The following is a 25,255-nucleotide window of genomic DNA, read 5'->3' on the forward strand; positions in this document are numbered from 1 at the left end:
TATTTTGCATACAACTTCCACCATACCGACTTTATTTGTTAATTTACTGTGTCATTAAAATTAAAAAATCTCTATATTTGTATTATTAATTTTACTTGTTGAAATACTCCCTTAAGTAGTACATATGTGCGAACTCCGATCAGTCTCATCCTTGAACCGAGTTTGCCAATCAATTTCTTAAGCAGCTGGTCAACGACAATGCGGTCCCCTAGCATCCAGTGTGCTTAATTCGTTTACCAAAATGCCAAGAAGACTTTTATTGCAACCGCAACAAGCTTACATGCCATTCATCCGCACAAAGCGATACTTCCCACAGCTGCAATAAACTCCGGCTGCAGTTGCAAGTTGCAACTATAAGCTGAATGGACATGCATATCAACATGCCTCCACAGATGCTTACCAATGTGGGTGTGTTTTTTGGGGAATTCATCAAAATCGCCATGGCAACTCGAATTCTCATCGGATATTTGGAAAAATTTAACACTACTACGCCCACAACGATAAAGAACTTGTGCGGACACTAACCAAAAGACTCTTCGAAATAGAATTTTTACAAAATTGATATGATCATTAAAAAAAAGCTTTCAGGAAGGCTATTGCATACAATTTGTGTCAATAAAGCCATTAGTCGTAAAATATCAAATATAATATTGTTGGTTATATGTTAAACTAATTCTATTTTAAAATATTTTTAAGTTCAGCATATTTTAATTTACCAAGCTGTTTACATTTTCAGAAAATTGGTTATCTGAGTGCATCCTTAACCCTTGACTGGCCGGGCAGCCACTTGGCCGCCTCCGGACTTCGCCCACCAATCCTCCTGCAGGACGAGCGTCGCATGTGGAGTTGCTGATTACATTGTAAGGGCTGCCGTGGCTGTTGCTGCTGGGTGTTCCGTTGTCTGCGGCATTATTACACTTGTTATTGTCGTCGGTGGCTGCCAGCTTCTGGCCGCAATATAAGGAATTCTCGAAAGTTTCTCAAAGAAGTCTGCGCACTTGACGGTGACGGCGACGACTTCCGCTGCAACTTGCAATGTGTCTGGTGTTGATGCTTTTATTTATGTGCCGTAACTGTAGGCCGGCTCTTTCGGTGAAGCGTCAATAGTTGTATTTCTGCCCGCCAAGCTCCGGAAGGATGCGAGGTACACGAATTCCTGCTTTCCAACTTAAATATTGCGCCCCGGGGGCCCCGACGCACAGTGACTTTGCAGTGGCAAAACCGTTGCAAAATTGTTCGTGTGCTGCTACTAATTTGTTTATTTTATAGATCTTTTTTAATTAGTGTATATTACCAACAAAAATGTATGCTATTTAACACTTTTTAAATTGTATTGTTTATCCCTGTATAAATCAAGACCTTTACCAATGGAGATCCTTGTCCAAGTTATTTGTTTTTATGAAAAATGAATATGAGTTCTCTAATGTTTAGACTGACAATTAGTTTGATCTAAAAGATAAAATTTGTTACCTTTTAATTGATGGCTTATGTGAGAGCCTGACCCAGTCTGCTCTCAATGTTCCGGATACGTATACAGAATGCGTGAATAAAATAAATAAACTAAATAAAACGAATATGCCTTCTAACTTAGCAGTTGCGTATATGTAAGCATCTAATTTCAGAAAAAACAAGAAAGGAAGCAAACTTCGGCAAGCCGAAGTTTATATACCCTTGCAGTTATTACAAAACGAGTATATTTCGATTTATGTATATGCCTATATTACTAAAAACAATGAAACTTTGTCGATTTTGCGCTGCATTTGGCCATCGTTGCTATGGCAGCTACATGATATTGTTGTCCGATTTTAATTTATTTAAAACCGTAATTCCATAATATTTTAATATTACCAAATCTCAAAGAACAACAAACAAAAACAACAAAGTTATAATTTTTTTGACTTTTTTTTCGGATTGTTCCTATGGGAGCTATATGATACAGTCGCCCGTTACGGCTCGTTCCAACTTATAAACTACCTGCAATAAAAAGAGAACTTGTGGGAAAGATTTAAGCAGATAGCTTTAACACTTAGGGAATAGTTTGCGTAGAAACGGACGGACGGACGGACGGACGGACGGACGGACAGACGGACATGGCTAGATCGACTCTTCTGGTGATGATGATCAAGAATATATATACTTTATAGGGTCGGAAAGTCTCCTTCACCGCGTTACAAACTTCTGACTGAAATTATAATACCCTTTGCAAGGGTATAAAAATTACTTATGGTCCCCACAGGTAGGCACAAATCTTATTTTGAACACGTTCATTATGTAAAAAAATCGTAGTTCGATCAGAAACCCAAGTGAATTCAGTTAACAAGTACAAGTACAATAAATAGATTCTCTGGAATTATCATGAATGTTTTTGACTGCAAAAAAAATGTAAGTTCACTTACACAGCAGGGATAATATAAATATATAATAATATAACGCTTTTAAAGAAGCACAGGTACCCCTATTCAAATTTTATTCAAACAAGAAAGAAAAGCTAACTTCGGGCGGAGCCGAAGTTGATATACCCTTGCAGAATATTCTGTAAATTATATTCTCCGAAACTATTCATATGATGCATTCTTAATACTCATAAAAAATCCCAACTTCCTAACTTTAAAAACACCAAAGTTATGGCATTTCCAATCGTTCAGTTATATGACAGCTTTAGGATCTAGTCGGCCAATCCTTATGAAATTTGGTAAATCAAATTGATTGGCCAAAAATAGATCCCATAGAACTTCCTAACTTTATGGCATTTCCGATCAATCAGTTGTATGGCAGCTATGGGATATAGTCGGCCGATCCCAGCCCTTCCGACTTATATACTGCGTGCAAAGGAAAGAAGGGTGTGTGCAAAGTTTCAATTCGATATCTTTAAAACTGAGAGACTAGTTTGGGTAGAAACAGACAGACGGACATGCTTATATCAACTCAGGAGGCGATCCTGATCAAGAATATATATACTTTATAGGGTCGTAGATGTCTCCTTCACTGCGTTGCACACTTTTGACCAGAATTATAATACCCTCTGCAAGGGTATAAATATAGATGGCTAAACACGTTGAAAACATCAAATGAGAAAAAAACCTATCATTTAAAAGATTTCTATAAGACGTATTTCCTGCTTAAAATATTTATAAGTTAAATAATTAACTATTTAATTTATTCGATTATCTTATTTGGCTCAAAAGGTAAGATTTTTGCAAAGAAAAACTCAAATCCCGCCACTGTGCTACGTTTAAGAGAACTCGCAACTTCTGCGACTTTAGCCGCCTCCTGCCGCATCGTAACATTACAGTGATTACGCTCAGTGAGACTTACGGTTTTATTGTAAGCTGCCGGGTCTGCCATCCTTACACTTGCACTCCTGCACTCAACAAAAAAGTGTTGTATTGCCATAGTTTTTCGAATAAGTCTTCAGTTGTTATATGCAGGCTGCAAATATTTATTTATTCTGTTTACGGCAAGACGAAGTTTATATACCCTTGCACATATGTATTTTGATTTGAACGCCTTTGTATATATAAGCAATATTAAGTTATCTTGATTTTTCTACAAATATTTGTTCTTGTCGCAGCTTTATATTATAGTCGTTCGATTTTTTTTAAAACCTAAAATCTATATTTAAAAACATAAATTATCTATATATTGAGTTTTACGTATTGATCAACAATCAAGCCATACCGCTTTTTCTATTTATTTTTCCATTAAGTTTTCTATTTGTCCTATGACAGCTGTCTGATAGAAATCTGAATTTTATAAAATTAAAATTATAGGAGTATGAAACAAATTTGTTTTATAATACATATATACCAACTGCAAAAGAACAAAAATGTTATATTATTCCAATAGCTTTAAAACTAAGTTCATCGACTCTAATGCTGATCCTGAACAATAACCGTTATACTTTAAATGGTCAGAAGAGTCTTTTTCTCTGTATTGCCAATTCTGACGGAAATTAAAATAGCCTCTGCCAGGGTTTGAAAACCACTTTTAACACATTTTGGAAACCAGATCCAGACAACCAATACATATTTACTATTAATGCCAGAATACTATACTATGGATTTTTTTAATATAAATGAACTTTAACAACAAATACTACAATTATTTATTAATATTCATCCAAAGAGAAAAACTATAAGCCAAATTATGGACATATGTTAGTGGAGGTTTAGTATAAGGAGAAATTAATAGGGTCACTTATTGTAAAAAATATATATATTAATTATTATTTAAATTTAAAACTATTTGTAAGTAGCTAAGGTTATTAATAATAATTAAATTATGGGCTTAAATTTTAAAGTCTAAGAGCTATAAATCAAGTGGTCTTAGCAATCCTCCATTAAAAATACTCCTTGAGAATTAATAAATAAATCCGTTTTTCTCAGTGCATGTAGTAAATGTATACATGTGTGTTGAACTTTGTGAATTGGCAATGCGAAAACTTGGTGGGAAAACTTCAAATGCGCAGCTCGCGCAACACAGACTCCGGCAGTGGCACTATCCTAACTACCACCTGCATTACCAAATCAAGCAGAGCACGTAATGAATCAGTCACAGCGATTAACTTTTACAGCAGGAGCGAGCGAACAAATTACAACTGGCCGTGTCACAAAGTCAGCCTGTCACAATAGCCGCAGGGGATTGGAATGCTCTTAGATCTTCCGAATATCCAGAAAAGTTTAAAGTACTAACTTCTTTTGGGTTCTAGCTGATTTTTTGATCCTGCTATATTAAATATCATTTCGTTTTCGGACCAGTAGAGGTAGCATGCGACGATCCACGCGCCAGTTGGAAGTTTAATGAACCAAAATAAAACGATAAAAAAAAGTACCCTGAGCGACAAAGCTTTAAACAATTTTGGTTAACAAACAACTATTTTTAAACGGCATTGCTGGACAACCATGTTGTATGGTTAGTGATAGAACTGGGGAAGGGGAACTTTAAATGCGTACGAATGTACCGATAATGAACCATATAAATCGAATAAAATATTTATCCGAAAACTTACGGTCTTTTCGATTCCCTAAAAATGACTCATGCGACACGTAATATCAGTTATTATAAAATATTTCATTATTCATTCAGGCAACAGTACGTATGATTGATAAACTATGATATCAAGGCTTAACCCAAAAAACTGTCATTTTGCAACAAATTACTCTGGTGTAAATATAAAGTTTTTTTTATAATAATATGTTTTATCTTTTTTTAAGTAAATTAATAGCATCGTTGATCTGTTGAATCATAAGAATCATCTTGAGTTTTATGGGTATATGTGGAAAATCAAAGATGCTAAGTAAATTTTCCTAATCATTTTTGGATCTTTCCTATTCGAGCTGTAGATATAGTCTTTTGATTTTTAAAAACTGAAAATGTAAAAATGCATTTGATTAAAAACAACGAAGATTTAATTTGTTTCAATTATTTTACCAATTTGTCCTATGGTAGCTATGTATATAATAAAGTGGTCCGATCTGGGCAACAGAACCACAACTTTTGGGAAAGTTTATTACAGATGGCTTTTAAGCTGTAAGACTAGGTTTTATATAAACTCAAGAACATGGCTATATCAACTTATTTAATGATGTTGATAAAGAATATATGTATATACTTTATAGGTTCGGAAAAGAGACCTCCGTTGCAAACTTTTAACTGAAATTATAATAACATCTGTAAGGGTACAACGACAGCTTCAACTAAAATTTAAAAACATAAACGTACTTAATACAAAATACCACAGTCCCTTATTGTTAAATAGTTTCATTTATTAGTAAAAATATAATTGTATTTGATTTGTATATTTAAGTATATTGTTTGTATAATTTTAATTAACAAATATTGCAGCAAATTTCATCTACTAAATTATGGATTACGTTACGTATGTTTCATACGGTTATACGGTTGTTTGTTTTGTTTTGTTTTTGCCGGCGACGCTTCGTTGTCTGCATGTGAGTGTTTACGCTGGCTTACAATTAACGGAAAATTTATCAACGAGTTACAGCAACAAAACGCTTTTCACCACGGACTTACAACAAAATGCTCGTTAGAGTACGTATCTACATCCTTGCGCTGAGTATGTGGAGTACGGATTTCGACCACGGATCACGGCTAACGGCTTACATGAGGTGACAGCCCTCCCGATCTCGGCTGTTCTGTCGTGGCAGCTGCCGCTGGGTAGGCGTTGACTGGGCGGAGGAGCCGCTGACCACCGCTGGGTTCCCGTTTGACTCTAAACTTGCGTGCCGCGTGAGCCGCTGGTGATTTGGACGAAGGTCCGACACAGTCCATTGGTTTCCGTTTGCCTGCTGCGATTTTGGCACAAATTCTCCCTCTTCATCCTCCAGTTCGTGGAGTCCAGTGGCAGTGTCCACTCCCTGCTCGTCGCCTGGGCTGGCGTCCTGAAGAGGCGAGCAGGCTGCGTCCCCCAACGACTGTATGTACTGTTCAAGCAGGTATACGTGCGGTTGCAAGGTGAGGACAAATCCCCGGTACAAAGATCCACTGTGCTCGAAAGTGCTCTGACTTAACTGTTTGAGGGCCGTCTCCGTGCGCCGACAGCTGTGAACCGACTCGCTCCGGATTATTCCGTTTACAATCCGCGATATTGATGCTGCATCTTGCAGAAGGATAGAAAGAACCAGCGCGTAGTCCGTGCAGTTTGCTTCAATAAAGAGCTGCAAAAGATAGCGCAGCTTGATGGACAGCTTTCCTGGCAGTGGATCCACGGCCACGTCGTCCTCCGATGCGGGTAATGAGTACAGCCGGCGGTAGCGAAAGTTGTCAAACGACAACTGCGACCCGGATCTCGTTTTCAAAACTGGTAGCGAGCTGGGTTGCTGCAGTTCTTCCTCCTCCTCTCTAATGCTCGGCTGCAGCTGGGGCGACTGCGTTGCTGCCCCATTAGGCGTGGCTAGGCTGAAGTAGCCAGACTCGGAAGTCTGCGAGGATCCCCCGCCGCCTGTTTGTCGAACGCTGCCAGGTAGCTGGGCAAAGTCGTCCTTGACTGGAGTTGGAAACGGGCTGGGTAGCTGCAGCTCCACGTGTAGCGCCTGCAGGGCTCCGGCAAAGTCATCCAATTTGGCTGCACGCTCTGATTCCTGCGATAGCCAACTGACAAGGTGAAAGTCCAGATAGGCGCACATATAGCCCAAATCCATCAATTTGTGGTTCTGGAGAAGCTGACGAGCATGGCGCTGTAGAATCAGATCGATGCAAAAGGTCTCCCGCTGCTTAGTAGACCGACGACGCACCACTGTGGGTGCTCCCGAACTGGTCGTTTCCATCACAGGCGCAACTCCCGCAGTACCAGCCAACTGCTTGTCTTTGGGCAGATTGCTAGTCACCGTAGTGGAGAAGCTTCGTTCTCTGGCAATGGGACCCAAAACCATGTTGAAGGCATCCGCGTTCTGATTCACCTGTTGCTGTGTGTTTACCTGGGGTGGCGGAGCGATCTTTACATTGACCACCATCGAGGAGCGCGGCGAGTCGATCTCATTGGGGTCAATGGCTTTCAAAAAGCGAATCAGATCCTTGGCCAGTTCCCACTTTCGCTGCTGCAGCGCAATATCAAGTAGCATGGTGGCATATTGCTTGCTTACCACTGAGGGTTCCAAATTCTGCAGAATAATTAGGTAGCTGGCAGCCGTGTCTAGCTGTTCCGACTGAAGACACATCTGGAAAAGATCCTTGGGTTTGCCGGCCATGGAAAAAAGGTAGGGCCAGAGGGCGATCTCGGTTTTTCGGGCACACTGCACAATCGTCTCCAAGTATACGGGAAACTCCCTTATAAAGTCCAGGATGCTGGGCAACTGCGCATCCGGAATGGGCTGTTTGCTCGTGGCCTCTTCCTCAAGAACCTCGTGCAGGAGTAGTTCCAGAGCGTGCGGAAAATAGGGAAGCGAGCGACATGACTGCGCGATCTCCCAGGCGGAGTATCCGAGATTCCGCTTTATCAGCTGGCGCAGCACCATATGCAGATATATTTGTGATTTGCGCTCCATCACGGCGAACGGAAGTGAGAAATGGGAGCCCTGCTCATTGGCGTAAAGCGTGCTTTCGTTCTCCACCCCCAAGACGATGACGTTGTCAAACAGCACGACTAGCGGGTAGAGCTTTAGCGGGAAGCCCAGCATGATCCGCTTGGACATAAAACTATGCAGTCGCTGGGCACTGCCCTGCTCACCCTCGCGCCGCTCCCTTCCCGGCGGCAGGATGGGAAGCCACACCCGCATCCCGTGGGCCCCCGAGTAAAGCCAGAGGCAGTCGCGCATCGCACAGCGCTCCAGGGAGTGCGAAAGCCAGAAGACCTCAACGCAGCTGGCCAGGCACGTGGCCAGCAAGGTGTTGGGTACCTGTTTGGAAAAGATTTGACATTAGCTTTTTATGTACATATTAAATTTATATGATATGTAGAAATATGAAAAGTAACTGAGACCGTCATATTGCCTCAACAAAGTTTTATCTGGTTCTCTAGGTGCAGATCGAAAATCGGAAAACTAAGATATTTACCCAAAATCTACATGACATTCCAATTAAATCGATAATAATTTAATGAGTTTGAAGAGATCAGTGTGTATCGCGAGAATATAATGTGCAGATAACCACACGGTCAGTATAATAGATATATTAGATATATAAACTTACACTTTTCATTGGCAGCTTAGGATATATCTATTTTGATTAAATGATTAGCCAACCCAACAAATTAACCAATTAGTAAGTTTTACGTTAAACGCTATTAGGCCGAGTGAATCAAAAGTTCGCAAATTTCTTTAAATAAAACGAAATGACCTTGATCTACGTACGCATTAAACACGACGATTGGGAAACTCTGCTACTTTCCAAAATAATGCAGATATGCTTAGAAAAGCCTATATTTCTATATATACCTGTTCGCCGGCGTCGCGCTGGATCATCAGGATGCGGCCGCACACATTTACTATGATAGTTTCTGCCTGCTCCCCACCCTGCTGCTGACCTTGCGGCTTTAGTTCATTCTTGAGGTTCGTGACCGTCAGACTCACAATGCAGGCGGGGTGAATGCAGATGCTCTTCACATCGAGCTCGTAGGCGCACTCAACATCCAGGGCGTATGCCGATTTCTTAGACATGTTAAACAGGCTTACGATCCCATCGGCAGTGAGTACAATCAACTGGTTTCGGAATGAGTTCAGGCTTATTACAGGCGCTCGTACCTGCAGCTTGTGGCCGAATTGGTTGTCTAGTTTGCAATCCGCCGGATAGCAGCGAAGCTCATCGGTGCGGTCCAGTAATGAATAGCAGCCCATGACCACAAAGCCATGCCACCAGAGCAGACCGCCGGAGACAACGAAATCCTTCTCCTGCGACTCGTTGCCGAATAGCTTCCACCGTCGGGTCACCAACGAGTAGTGGGCCAGTCCAGTGCGTCCAGCCACTGCCAAATGGAGTCCGTCCGGATCGATTGCAGCATATCGGATTGGCCAGTTGGTGGCCGCGTAGTTTAGTGGCAACTGCAAGACGGTCCAATACTTGCTCTCCGTGAGAATGCTGCCCATGTGCGGTCTTTGTTTTAGCTCCAGGCAATCGCCATCTCCAGACACCGCATCATCCGAGCCCACGCCGCTTGAGGGGAACGTGGCTTGACTCCCGGCGTACGACAGCTCTAGATTGTTTCCCTGGTTAAGGTACAGGCAGTCGTCTCCCTGCAGCAGGATGTGCGGATTGGTGGTCATGCAGGGATTCATGCTAAGCGCGCTCTTCACAAACTGCAGCTGCAGAACATTGCTCTTGTCTTTTTCCGGCTTTTCCGGCGGCTGCTGCGTCAGCATGAAAAGTTGGTAGCCCTCGGTAGACCACTCAAGGCGGCGTAGTTTGAGTGGATTTTGCCGAACTAGATCTACGTTGAGACCAAAGTCCCAGCTCAAAGTAGACATTAATAATGCTCCGAAGGTACTCCATAGGGACAAGCCACCATTCGTCCAACTTACGGCCAGGACGCAACCATCAGGGCTCCATTTCAGCTCGTTCACCGCCCCAAGACTGCCTGGCAGCACATTCTCCGTGAGCATCAGACGGTGCGAAAACTCTAGTCCTCCGGTAGCATCATCAATCGCATACACATTCACCGCCGAACTCTCCTGCCCGTAGGCCAAAAGACGGAACTTGTGGTTGACACTGCACACGCTCGCATCCTCCACGTCCGGAACCCAGAATCCGTGCATGTGGTCCGTCTCAAATCTCAGATGGTTGGCAATCAGGAAGGCAGCACGTCGATCGCTGAAGACGGCTGCACAGCCGCCGATGAACGGCGAATACTCCAGCGAGGCTACGTAGGAGTCCCTGCTCAAGGGCGGCACATTCCGGGCCGACGCCTGCTGTGGCTGCTGCTGAACGTAGAAGGGAATGTCGCGCAGCTTGATGGCAGCCAGGGCTGGCAGCTCCAGTTCGTTCTCTGCGTGCTCCAATTGAGTCCACTGCAGACGCAGAAGCTCACAGGACTGAGTGGCCAGCAGGAGTTCGCTGAGACTGATACAGCACACAGTGGTGATGACGGAGCCCAGAGTAACACTGCACAGTTCGCGCAGGCTCAGTCGTGGGATGTTCTCCTTGATAAACAGCTCGGCTGAGTCCCGCTTGAGGCTGGCGGCAGGCGGATCCACCTGCAGCAGGATCCCACTGCCGTTGGCGTCGAAGTCTAGTTGGTACAGCAAAAGGGCGCCGGAGGCGGTGAGCAGGGCCAGTTGCCGGGAGTCCGGCTTCCACACGATCAGCTGGTTGGAGCCGTACTGTCGCAAGGAGTCCTCCGTACGCCGGAAGTAGGCGATGGGAATGAGCGGATTCGCATACCAGATGCCCAGAAACTCATCGCCCACGGCGGCCACGAGTATTTTGACCGCGTCGCAGCAAATGTGCCGGATGCTGGCGTTCTCGCCGGGTAGCGCCAGTCCCACCCGCTTAGGCCATCCCACGGGAAAATACATCCTCCTAGTGAAAAGTTACTGCGCAAACGAAAACTGCATTAGCAAGGGCAGGAATGCGCAAAATATGTTTTAACCTGCTGGCGGGTACGGGTGCATTTACATTTTGTGGGTTGCGCCCAGTTTTACATGATATCCCTCGCCCAATCAACACTTTAACAAGACATTCCACAGCACAACAAAAATTCTGCGCGATTTACGCGTACACAAATGGGAGTGTTGGCAAGCGTCCCGAAATCACAGCTGTTTGCTAATCGGCGTTTCGCACCACTGATTTTGTTTTAGGGACAGTGCTGACAGCTTAGCTATTTCCTGTAATAAGGCTCGTCCAGACCGGGCTCATCTGCCTCCACAACATCCATTATAACTAATTGTGCTTTAAATGAACGGAATAAGTACCATCCATAGCACTTGAGGTTCACTTTTATGAAGCGCAAACTTCATTTCTTTACAAATAATTGGGCCGAGATTTTTTACTAGACCAATTTCCTAAAAAATACCGTTATTTTTGTGGTTTTTGCCAATTTTTCCCAAAGTATAACCTTAATTATTATTAATTAATTTTCTCCTCCAGCGCCACTAAAAATATTGAATACCCTACTCCAAATGCACCGACCTTGCAATCTTTACGCTCAGTTTTTCTTTATTCTGGTTTTTCAAAAAGCACAACTCAGAAATCTGGTCACCATTAAATAATTTTTTTTGCCAGACAAATATGTTTTTCAACCTAAGTAATACTTTTTAAATAAAGAACCATAGAGCCAAAAAGGAATATTTAATTTGTTTTACAACTGCAAGACAAAACCATTTTTAAGCTAGGATTAACTTTGATTTAAAATAGACATAATTGATTCGTCGAAATTCAATATTTGAGTAGGCAACATATTTTAATACTCGTCAGTGAGTGGCAGATTTCTCACAGGCAAAGCACAGGCAAAATTATTAATTAAATTATTTTAAATATTAATCGTTAACATCTTGGTAAGTTGGCAGCACCTGACAGTTCCCGATTATTTGTTCATTAACTGGTTCAGTCGCGTACGACAGTCAAATTCGGCGAATTAAAAACTACATACATACATCAGCCGGCTTTTGAGCAGTATAATACAGATAATTAAAGACATATTCCCAAAATGACTGCATTCGAGGGTACTTAACTGTTAATATTTAATCAGCTTGTTGTTAACTAATCCCTCCCCGCAGAGTTTGGCGTGCTCCCGGAGCTGGGAAAGGCCACAGACGAGTTGGACTGGACGTAAAGGGAAAACCACTAGGGTTTCTGCAATTAATAACACTTTTAATTTACAGCCTTCCCACTGATGTCCAGGCGGAGGCCATTCCTCTAATACTGGGTGGTGGCGATGTGCTGATGGCCGCCGAAACCGGATCGGGAAAAACGGGTGCCTTCTGCCTGCCCATCCTGCAGATCGTGTGGGAGACTTTGCGAGATCTGGAGGAGGGAAAAGTGGGTAAGGGCGGTGGAAGTGGACTATCAGTGGCTCCCTGGACCATGTCATTCTTCGACCGCGGCAACGCCCTCGCCGTCACTCCCGATGGCCTACGCTGCCAGTCGCGGGAGTTCAAGGAGTGGCACGGGTGCCGGGCCACCACTGGAGTCCGGGGCAAGGGAAAGTTCTACTTCGAGGCCACGGTCACGGACGAGGGCCTGTGTCGCGTCGGGTGGTCCACGCAACAGGCGAATCTCGATCTAGGCACCTGCCGCATGGGCTTCGGATTCGGTGGCACCGGCAAGAAGTCCAACAACCGCCAGTTCGACGACTACGGTGAGGCCTTCGGTAAAGCGGATGTCATTGGCTGCCTGCTGGACTTGCAACGTTTGGAGGTGAGCTTCTCCAAAAATGGACAGAACTTGGGAGTCGCCTTTCGCCTGCCGGAGAACTTAGCCAAGGAGACCTTCTACCCGGCCGTGGTTCTTAAAAACGCCGAAATGCAATTCAACTTGGGAAAGACTGACTTCAAGTACGCTCCGGGCAATGGATTCATGGGCGCCTGCCAGGCTGGAGCGGAGCACAGCAAGGCCAATCCACTGGCCAGTCCCGCAGCTGGATCCGCTTCTGCCAAGCCAGCACCGAACGCCCCCCAGGCCATTATTATAGAGCCCAGCAGGGAGCTGGCCGAGCAGACCTACAACCAGATTGAAAAGTTTAAGTACCATCTGAGCAACCCCGAGGTGCGCTCTCTGCTTCTAATCGGCGGCGTGAGACTGGAGGAGCAAAAGGCGCAGCTGATGCATGGCACACACATCGTAGTGGGCACACCCGGGAGGCTAGAGGAAATGATCAACAGCGGCCTGGTGCTGCTCACTCACTGCCGCTTCTTCGTCTTAGATGAGGCGGACGCCCTTCTGAAGCAGGGCTACACCGAACTGATTGATCGACTGCACAAGCAAATCCCTAAGATCACAACAGACGGTCGCCGGCTGCAAATGGTTGTCTGCTCGGCTACGCTGCACGCTTTCGAAGTGAAGAAGATGGCCGAGCGCCTGATGCATTTTCCCACCTGGGTAGATCTGAAGGGCGAGGATGCCGTGCCGGAGACTGTGCACCACGTGGTTTGCCTTGTTGACCCGCAGGCGGACACCAGCTGGGAGTCGCTGCGCCATCCAATTAACACCGACGGCGTCCACGCCCAGGACAACGTTCATCCAAGCAATCCTTCCAAAGAGACGCAGTCGCAGGCTGTGAAGCTGCTCAAGGGCGAGTACTGTGCCCTAGCTATTGATAAGCACAAGATGGACCGAGCCATCATATTTTGCCGCACCAAGCAAGACTGTGACAACCTGGAGAGATACCTAAAATACCAGTGTGGTGGGCAACGCTACTCGTGCGTCTGCCTGCACGGCGACCGTAAACCCCAGGAACGCAAACAGAACCTGGAGATGTTTAAGCGGCAGGAGGTCAAGTTCCTAATTTGCACGGATGTGGCGGCCCGCGGTCTAGACATCACAGGACTACCTTTCAGTGAGTTATCAATTTGCCCTTGCACACAGATCTAGAATAAGTTAGATCAAGAGAACTCCATGAATAGTGAAAATATTGCAAGAGAATCAATTAAGAGGGATATAAATGAAATAAATGTAGTTGGTTTTTGTATCGTCCTATTAAACAATAATTGTAGTTATTGGATTACTTTTGTGTTATAGAAGAAATTATAATATAACCGACGTATGACCTCGAGTAATCCTATAACTACAATTGACGTAAATTAATTTAATTTTATTTTGATAACGAATCAAAGCCGCGGCCCTATTAAATTTCTGAGAATAAAACAGACAGCGTCCGTTGTCCGTGTCCGTTTCATTCCTGAATCATGGATTAATTTAATTAAAAAAATAAAATAGGGATCCCTGGGATAACCATCAAGAAAACAAGATCTTATTTGCCCAAATTGTTTCCATGACAGCTTTCAATCCAGTGATGGTTCCATATAAACTGCCGTATTTTCATTTATATAGGGCCACGAAAATATATAGAAAGAACGCGTGTTGCTGAGATTACTTTTTTTGCAATTCTGATTTCTATGGTTTTTATTCTAAATATTTTTATATCATTTTTGGATTTGATATCCTTACAATTAATTTCCGGATTGAGCACATGGAATATCCTATGAATCCTAAATAGTATTATATTTATTTGAAAAACTTATTTCACTATTTCTGGTACATAATAACATCAATAATTCATTTTCCTTCCGCCGTTAGTGATCAACGTAACGCTTCCCGACGACAAGACCAACTACGTGCACCGAATCGGACGAGTGGGCAGGGCGGAGCGCATGGGTCTTGCCATTAGTCTGGTGGCCACGGTGCCGGAAAAGGTGTGGTATCACGGCGAGTGGTGCAAGTCGCGCGGCCGCAACTGCAACAACACCAACCTAACCGACGTCCGTGGATGCTGCATCTGGTACAACGAGCCGAACCTTTTGGCCGAGGTGGAAGATCACCTGAATATCACCATCCAGCAGGTGGACAGGGCCATGGAGGTTCCAGTCAACGACTTCGACGGCAAGGTTGTGTACGGCCAGAAAAATTTGAACATGGGCAGCGGCTACCAGGACCATGTCGAGCAGTTGGTGCCCACCGTGCGAAAGCTGACCGACCTGGAGTTGCAATCACAATCTTTATTTTTGAAACGCCTTAAGGTCTAACGCGAATCTGGAGCGGTATTCGTTTGCTAAGCAAGGAGAGGGTATGGTGAAATGAGGCGACTGCATGACCGACTCATGCGGGAATACTTTTGCGGCACAGACACACATAAATATTTAGGAAATCGGAGCTCTAGCTCTGCCATTACGAGTAAACATTCAATTAAACTAACATTAAAATCTTCTGTCTAAAGAGTAAACAGCCTCGGTTGGGAGATGGAGTCCGTTTGCCATCACTACTCCTCCTCCTCCTCCTCCTCGTCCTCCTCGTGAAACTCGGTCCGCATCTGCTGCAGCTGTCTGAGCTGCTGGCACAACTGGTTACCAAACGACTCTACATAGCGTGGACTGATCTTGTCCAGCAGCGCGTAGGGCGTTTCGAAGATCTCTTCCTGCTCATCTTCTTCCTGGTTTTGTCCGTTGCGGAGCAGGGCGGAGATCCGTGGATCCTCGTCTATGGTGTCGTACTGGGAGGAGACGATTTTGAAGCCACGACTGGTCACCTGCACGCAGCAAGTGGCGCTTTCAATGGTGCGGATGTTAAGGTAGATCTGCGTGGCATCGCTCGCCAGTTTGGAGGAAATGCATATCTCCGCGACGTGTGCCTTCACATCGTTGATGATGGCGTTGGCCTCGTCCTCGCAGTTGAAGGCCTGCTCCTCACCAAGCTCCGCGCTGGTTTTTGGTTCGCCCATCCTGTCAGGTTCGCAAGGAAAGCTTAGGCTCGCCTTTTAATTGAATCCCAGTCGATTTTGTTCGGTTCTTACAGGCGCAACATGTCTTTTCTTTTCCATATGTCACAGCAGCTGTCTGGCATCTAACACGCGTTAGTATATTTTAGATGGCGGAATGGGAGAGGTACGTTCCGATTTTCGTTTTCTCTAAACAATACCACATTTTATTTGATCATTTAAGCCTAGTACTCAGATCGACGAATATGCCAGTCATGAGAGAGAGTGAGAGCCAAACAGCTGTCGTTCACTTTTAGTCAGGCTTTTTATTCACCTCGGTACTCAGAGCGACGGAAAAATACCAGAAAATTACTTCGCGCTGCCAACCACGTGAAAAAAACTTTTGGTGAGCCCTAGCGTAAAGAATTAAAAATGTAATCTTTTGGCGTGCGCTTCTCACTGGACATTTTAATAAATGGAGGGAAAAAATCAAAAAACCCGCAAAAGTCGATTGCAGGAGTTTACATGTGAGGAGAAAATAACATCAATACTATCTGGTGTGCCTCTTGTCAGAGCAAAGTGTTTCTTAGGTCATAAATGTACGAAAAAACACAATAAAAGTGCAGCTATGAACTTTAAATTAGCTAATAATTATCAGTAAATTAAAAAAAAAACTGTTATGCCCTCTTCTCACAGAGCTCCATCCACCATCCGTTGAACGGATGGTTAATAAGGTTTTACCGTTCCGAAAATTCCGAGATAGTTTCCCATCCAAATTTGACGGACATTTTTATGCGATAGTTAGGCGATGTTTTTATGGTGCAACTCTGAGTTCTTCTTCTTGACAGTGGAAATTGGAACATTCACACGAAAATTAAAAAAAATAATGGCGGGTAACTTTTGAACAGGAAGGCGCCAATTCAAAAAATGCTTTTTATACTTGTAATAATTAATTAATTACTGCTCAATCCGTATGGCAGCATTAGGTGTTGCTTCACTCTTTCCTAGGCGCATACCGTACTCACAACATGGAGCAGAACATTTAAAATAAAATAAAATATGAAATTATAATAAAACAAAGAACAAACATTTATATATAAAATCAACTTCATGTGTTACCATTTAGACAATATTGGTTAATAGCTGTTCATATTTTGTCTGCAGGCTGGCAAAAATCTGCAGACGTATTAGTTCGATTTGGTTGTTCGCGTAGATCACTTTCAGTCTGTTACCAGGTATCATTTATAACGCTGTTGTGCTCATTTTAAATGTTGTGCAAAATGCAACGGACTAAAATGATGAGCCACAGCTGTTCAGATCAGCTGTTATCGGATGGTGGATGGTGTATGTTCTCTGTGGGAATCGGAGTTTCACATTTGTCAAAAATCCCAACCGTTTCAGACGGATGGACTCTATGGGAAGAGGGCATTAAATTTAAATTGAATTGTTTTTTAATTTCTTTGTACAGCGGCAGACTTGTCTTGCCAAGGTAGTTGAAAATATCTTTTAAAAGCTCTTTCCCGCAAATACGATATTTGAATTTTAACTGCTTGTCAAAAAACCCATCTGATGGATGAACTCTCGAAATTTTGGTCACACTGGAATGATTAAAGTTTTTACGCTAGCGGACTCGTTTGTCGATCTGAGTACTAGGCTTTACTTTAAATACTTCGACTTCCTTAAGTCTAGTACTCAGATCGACAAACGAGTACCCTAGCGTAAAATCTTTAATCTTTCCAGTGTGACCAAAATTTCGTGAGTTCATCAGAATTATGTCGTACTGTCAATCATTTGGTTTGTTGACAAGCAGTTAAAATTCAAATATCAATATTATCAGATATTATCAACTACCTTGGCAAGACAAGTCTTCAAGTTTTTTTTATTTTACTGATAATTATTTGCTAATTTAAAATTCATAGCTGCATTTTTATTTTTTTTTTTTTACCTAAAAAACATTTTGATCTGACAAGAGGCACCCCATTTAGTATTAATGTTATTTTGTCCTCACATGTAAAATCCTGCAATCGACTTTACCAGGTTTTTTATTTTTTCCTCCATTTTTTAAATGTTCAGTGAGAAGCGCACGCCAAAATATTATTTTTGCCTGGGTTTATCAAAGTTCTTCCAGGTGGTTGGCCGGAAATTTTCTGGTTTTTTCGTCGTTCTGAGTACCGGGTGATAAAAGCCTGACTAAAGTGACGCCAGCTGGCGTCGTTTTGTCGATCTGGTACTGGCTTAAAGCAATTGTTTTGATTGATCGTTCCAATGGAAACTATATGATATGACTATATCCGATTATTACTAAAGTAAAACCGTATTTCTGAAATTGTTCAAATTGAATATATCTCGGAGTATATGGGTATATATAAAAATATAAAGTATTATAATGTTAATTTCCTTTTTCCCGATTGTTCCCATGTCAGCTTTATGATACAGTCTTTCGATATTTATAAAACTGCTTAACTTAATCTTTTAAATTGGTTTCTTGTATGTTTGTGGACATGTATCAAATAGCGGCTTTAAAGTCTTAGAAGAATATTAATTTTTGTTCTAAAAATTGTTTACTGGATAAACCGAAAATGAAAAATATTACACGCTTTCAATTTAAAAACTCACAATGATTAAGTCACGTTCAGACTTGTATAAAAAAAGCGTGATTAAATAAACGTTGTTTTATGTTTTAAAACGTAGTGTTGATATTTTTAAGAGAAAATCAGAAAAGAGCTCAAGTAATTGGACCGCCGTGTTGTACATCTCTAAAGTTTTCTCAATTAATTTTTAAGCCTAGTGCTCAGATCGAAGAAATCTGTTAGCTATGAGGGAGAGCAAGTGACTGCATCTGGCGATCGCCCAAAAAAAAATTTTACTACCGGTGAAAGTATGTCAGGCTATTTTTAATGGTAAATGAATGCTAAGTTTTTAAACTAAGTTTTACTTTTGTAAACCGTTCCCTTAGGATGGTGCTCTGTGTGAATGGGCTTTTAAAAACCCAATTCTGTGTTCTAACCACCACCGTTTCGTTTTCGTGGCTATTTACGCACATTATTTCTTTGGTATATTTTTCGAAGCCCGTGGTGTTTTTAAACGGTGCAGCTACGGTCACGTCGGATCCGTTTGGGATTTCATTGCGAAAAAATAAAAGAATCAAGGCAACGGCGCGGCGACGACGACTCAACTGCAATTTGAAGAAAAGTTGTGGGTGCTTGGCAGACAGAGATTCAGGGCGTGTGACAGCGATCGCGAGTGTAGTGCTAATTACCCGTTCGCAGGCAAAGTGACACAGGCACGAGCGGCAAAATGAGCGCACCTGGCATGGATAAAAGAAAACTCTCGTAAGTATTTGCAGTGTTCCTTCGTTTTTCCTCCACTGCGCACTCACACACGTCGTCGGCAGAGTACACACACAGTCACACACTGTTCTGTGTGTGAGTGTGAGTAGCAGCTGCGCGCAGGCAGCGCGGTTGGCGTAGAATTGATTTTTCGCGGCAGAAGTTTTCTCGAGCCTGCCCAGCAGGCATTTCCTTCGCTGTGACGGGATAAGCACGGATCAGGGCCGAGGGAAAGATGTGGAGGGGGAGAGTGGCGGGGCAGCAAGAGCAGACAACCCGACAAACGATTTCGTCCTGGACAAGGCCAAGGACAAACTCCTGCAATCCTACGAATGTCGATTATATTTCAAGGAAAAGACAACAATCGCTGTTGTACCCGGTATTCACGGAGTTTAGAGGCCATATTTTTGCAAAAGTATGTAACAGGTAGACAAGAGTTTCCGATCCTGTAACGTACATATGTATATCTTGACCAACAGCCGCTTCGACAAGATATCAAAACCTATAGGGGCTGTATTATACAGAATGGACATGGAGTCTCTTGACTTATTCATGACTCACAACATTCCTAATATTTTAATAAGATTCAACTGAAAAGTGTTTCAAATCTAACCATGCTAAAGAGAGTTAGCAAGAATAATTGATTTCGCTAATACGACGCTTGCAATTTTGACTTTTCTATAGCTGACTATTTTCATGTTTACTCTTCGTGCAACTCATACAGAATTTCCTATAAGTGAGCGATAACAACGGACCTCCAGATTCGCTAACTAGCCGGAGCCCGTTATCAGCCATAGAGTTTTACAGTCGTGCTAGCCCACTATCCCCTTCGGCCTGATATGAGTAATGCCAGCACGAACTGCTTTTATTTGGCCCAGTTCTGGGCGCTGTGCAAGGCGAAAGCGAGTTGGTTTTGCTTGTCGTGACGCCTGCCAGCGTCCTTGGCCCTGTGCAGCCGCCCATTTCCCACTGACCCTGGGCTTCCATCCGCTTGCGCCCCTAATCACCCTCATCATCGTGGTCCTCAACCACTTTGACAAGCGCTTGCCGTCTTATCAGCTCGCAGATTCTGCCCGCGCTCAAAGCGGGTGCAGACAAAGCTTCCCCTCATGCACTGGCCCGGCCTATAAATAGCACCCACCTGCTCAGGAAAATCCATACGGTGTGCATGTGGAAGGGCGCAATTTATGCTGCACGCGACCCTGCTGCAGAGCCAGTTATGCCACCTGCTTACGCCCTGGATGCCCCCAATGCCAACGCCTGGTCCTCGGGTGCAGGCAAGCCCAGAGGCCAAGTGCTCCCTTGGATGTGCTCCCATCGCGTGCCACAGCTAACTGTTGCTGTGGTGACTCATAGCCCACAGGTTTTAGCCCTTGGCTATAATCGCACTCGGCCAGAGAGTGACTTACGCTGCTGAAAAAATGTCTGCGGCACAGTACAACTCCGAAGTCTTATCTGACTATTCTTATCAGCCATTAATTCCAAATGCCGCACAGTGGATAGTAACCCCACTATAACGCTGCGATCGTCATAATAGTATTTCACTTCTTTATCCAGCACATCGGGCGACTCGCTCTACGAAATCCTGGGACTTCCGAAGACGGCCACCGGCGATGATATCAAAAAGACGTACCGGAAACTCGCACTCAAATACCATCCCGACAAGAACCCCGATAATGTCGATGCGGCCGATAAGGTGAAATTTAGGCGATTAATTTCGTCCGTAACTCACTTTTTAACGTCCTAATTTCTGCAGTTCAAAGAGGTGAACCGGGCCCACTCGATACTGAGCGACCAGACCAAGCGCAACATATACGACAACTACGGATCCCTGGGCTTGTACATAGCAGAACAATTTGGCGAGGAAAATGTCAATGCGTACTTCGTGGTCACTTCGCCGGCTGTGAAGGTAAGGAATCGCAGGCAATAACGTCGTTGGACGAGTTGAATAATCTCTGATCTTCTTCACAGGCGGTGTTCATTTGCTGCGCAGTGATCACTGGATGTTGCTGTTGTTGCTGCTGCTGCTGCTGTTGCAACTTCTGCTGCGGCAAATTCAAGCCGCCGGTCAACGAGTCCCACGACCAGTATTCACATCTGAATGTGAGTGATGTTTAAATTGGCAGAGCCAAATTCAAGTTTCTCCCCGCCCCCAAACCCAGTCCGCTAGTAAATGAAATCATTTTGATTTAGTTGAGAAAAGAGAAAACAAGAAAAACAATCTGGTGCAATGCCAATACTCTGGCTCTAACGCATGCTTCCCATCCACCTCCACTGTAATATTGCCAACTAAAAACACTTAACCAATTTTGATGATTTTTGTGAGGAGATCCGTATTGTGGTTCCGTTTGCAAAGCTAGTGTTTAGTCAAAAACGTGCTCCTACATCTGCTATCAACGCTTGCTAACTAGCTTAACCGATCAATAAACGACTAACCATTTTCTAAGTATAATTTAATAGTATAATTTATCAGCTTTTTCGGCACGCCACTTCCTTTGTTTGCTTAAGACCAGTACATACACTCGAATCTCTGATTGCACAGCTTAGTTCTTAGTTTTTCGTTGGGGTAAGTATAAAGTTTCGTTTTGGTTTTTGGTTCTCGGTACTCAATACACGGCAGAGATCAGTAGCCTGGTTTCTGGGACCAGAGGTAAACACTACTAACCCACCACACAAACTGTTACGATCAATGCGAGTTATATTTAATTTTTCAAAATTTCATATTGATTCTATGTTTTGTAATGTACTTCACGAAAATCATCAAATGCTTCCTACGTTTTCCCTCTCTATCTATTGATGTAAACTAATGATAACTTCACCGCTCGGATTTTGCTGCGACTGAGTGTTTGCGAAATCGAATTTCCAGACAAAAATCGAGCGATTTTGATTTCATCCACGATTGCTTTTCTTGTTTTTCCGTGCCCCATTCCGCATTCAGTTTTAGTTCGCACCTACATCAGCAGCGTTCTTCCTTTGTTTGTTTGCAAGCTAAGAAAGAGAAGCCGACGATTTAAGTTTCTATTTTTGTTAAACTTTTTTTTTCTCAAAACTGCGATCGACTCATCATATCCACCACCTACTACCACCCACAACCACCACACACTCGCTCTCGACCGCGCCGTTAGCGCCCTGATGGCAATCGAGAGGTCAACGATTTGCCACCGCATTTGGGACAGCCGCCACGTCTTGTAAGTATCCGAATCGAAAATGATAACAGCACGAGTACCGCATGAACTCGGGGCAACATCACCTGCCGCCTGCCACCCGTCACCCACCGATTAATTAACGCAAAGCCAATAACCAAATCCGAACTCTAGTTAAACGGTAACCAATTAAAATTTATATGTTTCAATGGAACAAGTCAAACTAACATTTAGTCGCAAAATTAACACGAAAGAGATCCCACGAAGAGATGACAAAAAAGGAAATTTTCTTTAATAAGTTTGTGAGAATGGGTTCGCCATTCTTCTGCTGTAAATGCTTGGGTAAATTTCTTATGATTTTCTTACTTTGCTATCATCTTACTAATTTTAATTTTGTAGTATTTTGCTTGTCGTGTAATTGTAAGCACAACAGTATTTTAATCGTAGCTTAGCTGTAGAATAGTGAACATGGCTTGTAGATAGCTCACCCACGAATTTTCTTGACTAAACATTGCCGAAGGTACCATCCCTCCAAGCTCTCAAAAATTAAACGCACCGTTGAAGTTAAAGCAAAAGTTTGTCTAATCACTTTTTTGTGTGTCCTGCAGGAGGACGCCGATCTTGACGACGTGAATCTAGGAGCGGGCGGAGCCCCCGTGACCTCACAGCCGCGCGAACAGGCCGGAGGACAGCCCGTTTTCGCCATGCCGCCTCCCAGTGGAGCCGTGGGAGTCAACCCTTTCACCGGTGCTCCCGTGGCTGCTAACGAGAACACATCGCTGAACACAACGGAGCAGACCACTTACACGCCAGGTATATAAACAGTCGGTCCAGAAGTCAGCCTCTCTGCCAGCCCGCAGAGAAGGTAGCCAGTCTAGCGTCTTTGACCATCGAACTTGTTATTGTGCATAAATCGAACAAATATTGTAACCTTCGGTCGCTGGATAAGTGGCGCAGGCACTCAGTCACCTCTCGACATAGCCCGTCCAGCGATCAGATTAACACCTCCTAGCAGTTAAGCTCGTGTATTCTGCAAGGTATTTTTTAGACACTCCCTGTGTATGTAACGTCTCACACATGCGCAGGCATAACCATTCGTCCACGCGAAGATGGGATCCACCTACATAATCATATTACCACACACTGCCCGAGCGACGGGATAGGCATTGCCTTGATTGATTGATTCGCCCTCGTATATTCCCTAGGTTTGTGGCAGTCGTTTTCAAATCCCCCCTTTTGAAGGACCGTTTTCCAGATCCATTTTCAAGATTTTTTCAAGCTTTAGTTACCGTCTCGATTTCGTTGGATTATCCTTATTACCATCTGTATGTTTCATAAAGAGATTAAGACCTGTGAAATTCATTAAGATTAAGTTTGATTTTTTTTTATTTTATCTTTTGTTATGCAACTTGAACATTTTAATTTGTTCTCACTTTTCACTGTTTACTATTCTCTCTCTCCCTTTCTCTCCACCTTTAGATATGGTTAATCAAAAATATTAGTCAAGTGCTGCGAGCGAATCAAGCCCCATGTGCATGCGTACGCCACACATTCAGATACAGACACAGAAAAATACAAACCCCTAAATCGTAACAGAAAAAGAAAACCAGATTTATTTCCTAATTATTAAAGTTGTTTTTAAGATGCGCGATATGTTGAAGCGAGTAAACATAAAAACCTATGTATTTATTTTAAGCCGTAGCACTTAGCTCTAATTTTAAACAATCTTACTTGGTGGCGGCCTCGTGGCCAGTCGTGTTGATCTTGTTCCACTTCGGATAAGTTTCACCAATTCCATTGTTTAAGCCAGTTACCTAGCTCTACAGCTATATAAAACTCGAATCGATAGCCAAGCTGCGCACCCACCATCTCCACCTATCCAGCCATGCTAAGAACACCTGCGGTGTTAATTAAATTATATATCGGGAGTTTATCTAGACATTTGCTTGGGGATCGGATCCCTTTCGGCGTAGCTCCGTGACTTGGGAGTCAGCCGCAGTGGACAATGAATCGACTTCTCGCGAAGAGAGGCACTGTAATTATATATATGTATATGATATGTGTATCTAGTTTGCATTTGTGTCGTCGCCTAGTCTAGCTTAATTGTTCGCAAGATCGCCTCTTCACCGATTGTTTCTGTTAATTTGCACTAAATTGTTAAAGCCCAAACTACTTATGTAAAGAAGATGAATTGTCGAGCGACGCGCCAAGCAGATTGCTCCGATCCGATTCTAATGCAAATGTAAATAAGTCAACTTAAGCAATTAATCATCACACAGTCAAGCAGCAGAGGTCGATGAAGAAGGACACTATAAAAGGCGAAAGTTAATGGAAAGATAAATTATATAACAGATATTAATAATCCTCTCTTTATATATATAAATTAAATACGAGTAATCAAAAGTTAAATTGTAACCCCTGAAAGTATTGCACATATGTATTCTAAAATTATTTTCAAAATGAATTGTATCCTGTTTGATTTTCGTTTAATTGTTAACCCGCTTTTAAATGTAAATGAATGCAATTAGTACGGCAGTAGCTAACTTTTATATACCTAGAACCCCCCATTATAAATCATTGACATAAATTATGCGGATCAGCTCTGGGCCAGGTTTGAACTTATAGGGTTCGTATGTCCGAGTGTTCCTGGCTCATCTATAGAAGAAACATGCATATATGAAATTCAATTAATGATAATTACATTTTGAGGTCTTGCCTGTGTATTTATTGTTCGTACAAGTCAAAGGCAAAAATACTAAGTAAACTAAATTTAAACTTAACAATTGTTTCCAAATTTCAATTGTATTCTGGTATAACACGAAGAAACCGAAATAAATTTACTATACAAACTCACGGCTGTGTCCTGTTCTTGATGCTCCCACAGGGTATGCCCCAGTCGACTCTGCCGCTGGAAAGCTCCAGTAGGTTGGTAAACAAACCCCGTTCTAGGGATGAACTTTCAACGGCGCCAGCTGACTGCAGTAGCTTTC

At 43.2% G+C, this 25,255-nt stretch overlaps 4 protein-coding genes across 7 annotated transcripts; 2 read left to right on the forward strand and 2 right to left on the reverse strand.

Annotated features, from left to right (window-relative positions):
- Positions 1-5,744: 5,744 nt before the first annotated feature.
- On the reverse strand, positions 5,745-11,177 carry LOC108041333 (guanine nucleotide exchange factor subunit Rich). Of its 2 annotated transcripts, none has more exons than XM_017119232.2 (3): positions 11,036-11,177; positions 8,889-10,979; positions 5,745-8,351 (listed from the first exon to the last, which is right to left on the reverse strand). In XM_017119232.2, exons 2-3 carry the CDS (start codon positions 10,959-10,961, stop codon positions 6,117-6,119), a joined length of 4,308 nt encoding a protein of 1,435 aa, XP_016974721.1. In that variant the 5' UTR covers positions 10,962-10,979; positions 11,036-11,177; the 3' UTR covers positions 5,745-6,116. The 2 variants fall into 2 exon arrangements, with proteins under 2 accessions (XP_016974721.1, XP_016974722.1); XM_017119233.2 differs by having other exon boundaries at positions 11,062-11,176.
- A 791-nt stretch (positions 11,178-11,968) lies between these two features.
- Positions 11,969-15,307, forward strand: LOC108041336 (ATP-dependent RNA helicase Ddx1). Its single transcript, XM_017119238.1, has 4 exons — positions 11,969-12,107; positions 12,162-12,213; positions 12,267-13,939; positions 14,680-15,307. Exons 1-4 carry the CDS (start codon positions 12,092-12,094, stop codon positions 15,123-15,125), a joined length of 2,187 nt encoding a protein of 728 aa, XP_016974727.1. The 5' UTR covers positions 11,969-12,091; the 3' UTR covers positions 15,126-15,307.
- On the reverse strand, positions 15,079-15,970 carry LOC108041337 (GSK3-beta interaction protein). Its single transcript, XM_017119240.2, has one exon. It carries the CDS (start codon positions 15,815-15,817, stop codon positions 15,359-15,361), a length of 459 nt encoding a protein of 152 aa, XP_016974729.2. The 5' UTR covers positions 15,818-15,970; the 3' UTR covers positions 15,079-15,358.
- Positions 15,971-18,877: 2,907 nt separating this feature from the next.
- LOC108041334 (dnaJ homolog subfamily C member 5 homolog) lies at positions 18,878-25,118 on the forward strand. Of its 3 annotated transcripts, XM_017119234.2 has the most exons (7): positions 18,879-19,125; positions 20,680-20,818; positions 20,879-21,031; positions 21,094-21,225; positions 22,248-22,310; positions 22,874-23,078; positions 23,745-25,118. In XM_017119234.2, the coding sequence occupies exons 1-7, from the start codon at positions 19,091-19,093 to the stop codon at positions 23,765-23,767; spliced, it is 750 nt and encodes a 249-aa protein (XP_016974723.1). In that variant the 5' UTR covers positions 18,879-19,090; the 3' UTR covers positions 23,768-25,118. The 3 variants fall into 3 exon arrangements, with proteins under 3 accessions (XP_044314726.1, XP_016974723.1, XP_016974724.1); XM_017119235.2 differs by lacking the exon at positions 22,248-22,310; XM_044458791.1 differs by lacking the exons at positions 22,248-22,310; positions 23,745-25,118 and having other exon boundaries at positions 18,878-19,125; positions 22,874-23,086.
- The last annotated feature ends 137 nt before the right edge of the window (positions 25,119-25,255 follow it).

The sequence above is a fragment of the Drosophila rhopaloa genome, unplaced genomic scaffold, assembly GCF_018152115.1.
Source record: "Drosophila rhopaloa isolate 14029-0021.01 unplaced genomic scaffold, ASM1815211v1 contig_171, whole genome shotgun sequence".
Taxonomy (NCBI): Eukaryota; Metazoa; Arthropoda; class Insecta; order Diptera; family Drosophilidae; genus Drosophila; species Drosophila rhopaloa.

Excerpts from the sequence above, each read along its gene's own strand:
- LOC108041333 (XM_017119232.2), bottom strand. The coding sequence starts at position 10,961 with ATGTATTTTCCCGTGGGATGGCCTAAGCGGGTGGGACTGGCGCTACCC. Across the intron at positions 8,352-8,888 it reads AGCGCGACGCCGGCGAACAG|GTACCCAACACCTTGCTGGC; the intron begins GTATATATAGAA and ends TTTTCCAAACAG.
- LOC108041336 (XM_017119238.1), top strand. Across the intron at positions 12,214-12,266 it reads ACAGACGAGTTGGACTGGAC|CCTTCCCACTGATGTCCAGG; the intron begins GTAAAGGGAAAA and ends TTTAATTTACAG. Across the intron at positions 13,940-14,679 it reads CATCACAGGACTACCTTTCA|TGATCAACGTAACGCTTCCC; the intron begins GTGAGTTATCAA and ends TTCCGCCGTTAG.
- LOC108041337 (XM_017119240.2), bottom strand. The coding sequence starts at position 15,817 with ATGGGCGAACCAAAAACCAGCGCGGAGCTTGGTGAGGAGCAGGCCTTC.
- LOC108041334 (XM_017119234.2), top strand. The coding sequence starts at position 19,091 with ATGAGCGCACCTGGCATGGATAAAAGAAAACTCTC. Across the intron at positions 20,819-20,878 it reads ATGTCGATGCGGCCGATAAG|TTCAAAGAGGTGAACCGGGC; the intron begins GTGAAATTTAGG and ends TAATTTCTGCAG. Across the intron at positions 21,032-21,093 it reads TCACTTCGCCGGCTGTGAAG|GCGGTGTTCATTTGCTGCGC; the intron begins GTAAGGAATCGC and ends TCTTCTTCACAG.